The sequence below is a fragment of the Aplysia californica genome, unplaced genomic scaffold (assembly GCF_000002075.1).
Source record: "Aplysia californica isolate F4 #8 unplaced genomic scaffold, AplCal3.0 scaffold00699, whole genome shotgun sequence".
Taxonomy (NCBI): Eukaryota; Metazoa; Mollusca; class Gastropoda; order Aplysiida; family Aplysiidae; genus Aplysia; species Aplysia californica.
This window is the reverse complement of record NW_004797969.1, coordinates 356,358-361,357: the sequence shown is the minus strand read 5'-3', so window position 1 is coordinate 361,357 and position 5,000 is coordinate 356,358. Positions and strand designations below refer to the sequence as shown.

General features: G+C 40.1%; 1 protein-coding gene across 1 annotated transcript in view; it reads left to right on the top strand.

Moving 5' to 3' along the window:
• The window catches only part of LOC101846249 (O-acyltransferase like protein), a gene marked incomplete in the record, with an annotated part of 33,733 nt that overhangs the window by 9,440 nt on the left and 19,293 nt on the right, over positions 1 to 5,000 (top strand). Inside the window, 3 exon segments of the mRNA XM_005108557.3 lie at positions 428 to 524; positions 1,792 to 2,042; positions 3,324 to 3,491. Coding sequence (XP_005108614.2) covers positions 428 to 524; positions 1,792 to 2,042; positions 3,324 to 3,491 — 516 coding nt within the window.

Sequence of the window (5,000 nt, the reverse complement as noted above, 5' to 3'; positions counted from 1 at the left end):
AGGGTCTTCCTTTCAGATTTTGGTCATTTTCTCGCCATATATTTTCCGTGCATTTTCTTTAGCAGTTTTGATCATTCACAAGGACATTTTCAGACATAAGGAAGAGAGGCAACCACAGCAAGCTGACCCATAAAGGCTACCTCCTGATCTGGAGTGAAACACCTGAAAAAAATTTTTAAATCTTGATATCGACTCCTAATAATAGGATAGAGCAGATTAAGCATTTGGTTTCTGATCTCATGGTCTTAGTTTTTCAAAACGGTCAAAAAGGTCAGATAGAACGTTGTAATCCTGAGGTACGGTAATGGGATGCTAGGCCTCACACACACACACACACACACACACACACACACACACACACACACACACACGTACACACACACACACACAAATCAACAAACAGTGAACACGCAAACCACTTCCCCAGCCCTGGAGATGGTCAACATGACGTCACAACTGTCCCCCGGTCCCATGGAGTGCCGAGATGACCACAGGGGAGGCTCAACCTTCACCACTCTGGCCGCGTGAGTTCACACAGTCGTTTTTTTTTCAACTTTAATTCTTTCATTTTTCATTTTTGTTGATTTGTGTTGAAAGAGACATAAAGAGAAGGAAAAAAAACCTTTATAATAGTAAAGATTATTGTTGAATGTAAAAAAAACAAACCAGAATGCATGGTATTATAAAAAAAAGTAGCAAAACCTAGTTGTAATCTCATTAGCTAAGGTGAAAAGGTCAAACAAGTCCAACAGTTTAAATATCTAGGATATATGATAACACCTGATGCCAAATGTTCCACAGAAATAAAACGGAGAATTACAATGGCTAAGGCTAATTTCAATAAAATGAGCCCAATCCTGAAAAATAGAAACATCTCAATGAACACCAAAATGAAAGTTCTGGAATGCTATGTTTGGTCAACCCTTCTATATGGCTGTGAATTCTGGACAATCACTAAAGACAGTGAAAATAAGATAGAAGCGACAGAAATGTGGTTTCTTAGGAGACTGCTAAGAGTATCGTGGAAAGAAAAGAAATCAAATGAGGCAGTGCTTGATGAAGCTCAATGTCAAAAACAATCAGGAAACAACAAATGCAGTTCTGGGACACCTGAATAGACATAAGGGGCTTGAACATCTAGCTCTCACTGGCAAAATTGAGGGCAAGCGAAGCAGGGGTAGGCCCAGAACAACATACTTAGGGAACCTAAACAAATGGGTAACAGGGAAAGATCAGGAAAACGTAGCTTTTTTTTTAAAGAGCATCCGAGCAAAGGAATGAATGGAGAACCATGATCGCCGATGTCTGTCGCAGATCTGGCACTGGATGATGATGATAATAGTAATAACAATAGATTGCACTTGTATAGCGCTCTAGCCCATACGAGTATAAACTCAGAGCGCTTTACATCAATCACATGATCACTGAGCGATTGACATAAGATGAGATATTTCACAGTAATAAGAAAAAACCAGTTTAACCACTCCAGAAGAACTTTCAAAACCATACATTAATTACATACACGTAGGGGCAGCAGCAAAAACAAAACATATTAACACTTACTAACACACTATGACTAAGAATTAAACAAATGAGTGTTGGGCAATCGCTTAAACTTTTTAAATATTAAGATCTGCTGTTTCTCTGAGATCCTGGGACAAGGAGTTCCAGATTTTAAGGCCAGAAAATGAAAAATCTGTCCACAGTGATGTGGTCACTCAAGATCAGAAACAAAACAATAAAAATGACATTCTTTATTATTGTGAACATACACATTGTAAAAATTCCCAGGATATTCTTCTCAATTATTGGCGCACTGATGATCGCGGGCACCGTAGTTGACGTCGTTTTCGTCCAGTGGCCGGCCTGGGAGGCTGAGAGAGTCAAGTCACGTGGTCTCCCCCACGAGGAAAGCACGCCGTTTGAAGGACATGAACCCATAATGTTGGGACAGGACAAACCAGGACAAGAGGGCCGGGCGGGGGAGACAACTGCTCTCTTGGGGCGAACCTTGAACTATGTACCACCGAGTCCATTGTGGGGTGAGTAATGAAATAATGATGACTTATTTTTATTTAGTTTTTCCTTCCTCTAGTATCCTTAGGATGTCGAGGTTAGGTGCAGGATTCAGTCCCGTGCTAAGTATATGGGGTCTGCAATAGATCGATCGATAGATAGATAGATAGATAGATAGACAGATAAATAGAAAGATAGATAGATAAATAGATAGCCTTTCACCCTATGTGTCCAAGAAAAACACTTGGTTTGACTAGCAAAGGCAACAAGATGATATTTCAACCTTTGTATCGTAGAAGGCTGTCGTTATTCTCACCCGGGGTGAAAATAAAAATATATTAAATATAATTTTATTCTCACCCGGGGTGAGAATAATATTATATTATTATTCTCACCCGGTCTGAGAATGCAATGGATTTTTTTTCTTAGGCCTACCTGGGTGTTGAGAACGGATGATACAAAATAATTTGTGAATTGTAAGAAGTTCGTGACCTGCCCCAGAGCGCTGGTCAATTTTTCTAGGCTCCCGCGGGTATTGTTATTTGTTTCATTTTTTTATAATCTTGAGAGTGTTTACGCACATCTTCACCAAAACCCTAGACAAGTGTATTCTAAATTCAGAAAGGAATTCAGTTTTGCCAGAGTAGTATATTTTTGCAAATAATAGCCTTAACTGAAAGCTGTTTAATGAAATCCTGTTAGTAATAGTTTGTCATTGTAATGTTAGAATTGGCATTTGTTTTCAACACAAAAAAACTTGTTTAACTGTTATCCCTAACAGAACCCACAGTTATTTTTAAGGCACGTACCGTAGCCTAGGCTAGTGCCTTGACCCCAGGCTTTTTTTTTCTTAATTTTGATTGGTTAATAAACCATTCAAGAGTAAAATTTTCCATTACAGAATCAATAAATACTGTAGGATCGACAATAGTCCCCTCCCGTGCTCGAGAGCTGGCCCGCCTGTTGGCGATTTTAGTCGCCTCGCGCATCAGTGGAATGAGAGAGGGAGGGTGGCGAGTTTTGTCGCCTGGAGCGCTCAGTAACAGGGATCCTATGTTGCCCGAAACGAAAAAACCAGTTGAGAATAGCAGGCTGTCGTTATTCTCACGCGCGGTGAGAATAAGTATCAATTTTATTCTTACCCGGGGTGAGAATAATATCCAGTTTATCCTCACCCCGGGTGAGAATAATCACTCCGATCCTAGAAATACGTTTGGTCTGACTGGGAAAAATTTCTAAGATGATGTTTCACCATTTGTGTCTCATGGCGAAGTTTCTAAGATGACCTTTCACCCTTTGTGTCCCAGAAATCATCCTGCAGGTCCTGCGCTCCTTCTCCGTCTACTCCAACGCCCTGAAAATCCTGTCTACCAAAGAGGCCCCAGGCGCCATCGGCTGTATTCATGGACTCCGCTTCTTCAGCATGACCTGGGTCACCCTGCTTCATCTTTACATGTTCATTTGGGGTTTTCTAGGTGAAGCGTATTATACTCTAGAGTTGAACAAATACGAGGAGCTTACCAAAAGCTTTTTACCTGACAATGAAGGGATAAAGGTAAAAAGTTGAAATTTGGGGTGGAAGCCAACAATCATCTTCTTAGAGAGCGTATAAATTTTGAGGAATTCCCGATTACTGGTTTTAACATCAGCGTACTGTAAGTGAATGGTAGTATGTTGTTCTCCAGTTTCAACATAAAAACGGAGAAAATTGAGAAGAGGGCAGTAATGACGTTTTTGATCTTGCAAGAAAAGCAACTACAGGACATTTTTACGAAGATGCATGCCGTATATGGAAGTGCTTGCCCATCCTTTGCTATGATAACATTTTGACATAAAAAATTCCAATGCAGATTCATATACATTGAAGATGACCTCCGGAATTGGCGCCCAGTGACAGCAACAACAGAAGAGAATGCGTTGAAAATCAAGAACCTTGTGTTGTCTTTTAGGCGTGTGACAGTGGAACGTTTGAGCAAAGAAACTTTGGAGGCTTAGCATTGAATCAGTTGAACGAAACTTAAATGAACCTTTGAATATGTTCAAGGTTTCTGCGAGATGGGTTCCACGTTTGTTGACTCCTCCTCAAAAAGAGCAACGTGTGGATTGTTGTCAAAAATTGCTTGGTCTGTATGAGAACGATGAAACTAGTTGGGGGGGGGGGGGGGTTGGGTTTTTTTTTTTTTTTTTTTTTTTTTTGGAAAGACTAGTAGCTAAGGATGAGACATGGGTCCACCACTACAATCCTGAATCAAAATCTGCATCAATGCAATGAAAATCGCCCTCGTCTCCAACACCAAGAAGGCAAAAGTGCAGCCATCAAGTGGAAAAGTGATGCTATCAGTTTTTGGGACCAAGCAGGAGTGATTTTGACAGAATAACTTGAAAATGGACATACGATCACCGAAGACCATTATTATAACCAGCTGAAAAAAATTACGAGAGGCTATAAAAGAAAAACGCAGAGACAAGATCCGAGAAGTCATTGTGCTACTTCCCAACAACGCACCAGCACACACTTCAAGAAAAGCTGAAGAAACTGCGCAAGAAAGTGAATTTGTAATTTCGTCACATCCACCCTATTCTCCAGATTTAGTCACGTCCCACTTTTTTTATTCCCCAAACTAAAAAAGGATTTAAAATGAAGGCATTTTGAAAGTAATGATGAGGCCAAAGAAGTGGTAGATGGCTGGTTTTCTGACAATGAGAGGGTCTTCTATTCTCAGGGTCTTTTCAAGGTCATATACTGATACCAAAAATGTATAGCTTTTGGAGGCGACAACATAGAGAAAGATTAAGGTTAGTACCAAGTTTCAGCTTTCTACCTGTATTCCTTCATGGTCTGGTAAAAAAAAAAGTTGGTATCCTCCTCGAATGTGTTACGAAACGGTGGAATCAGACGTTCGTCAATTTTTAAGCAGGCAGAGTTATTGGCATCATCTTAAAGCGTGTTTATTTGCCTATCTTTTGATGAAAAAAAATATTCC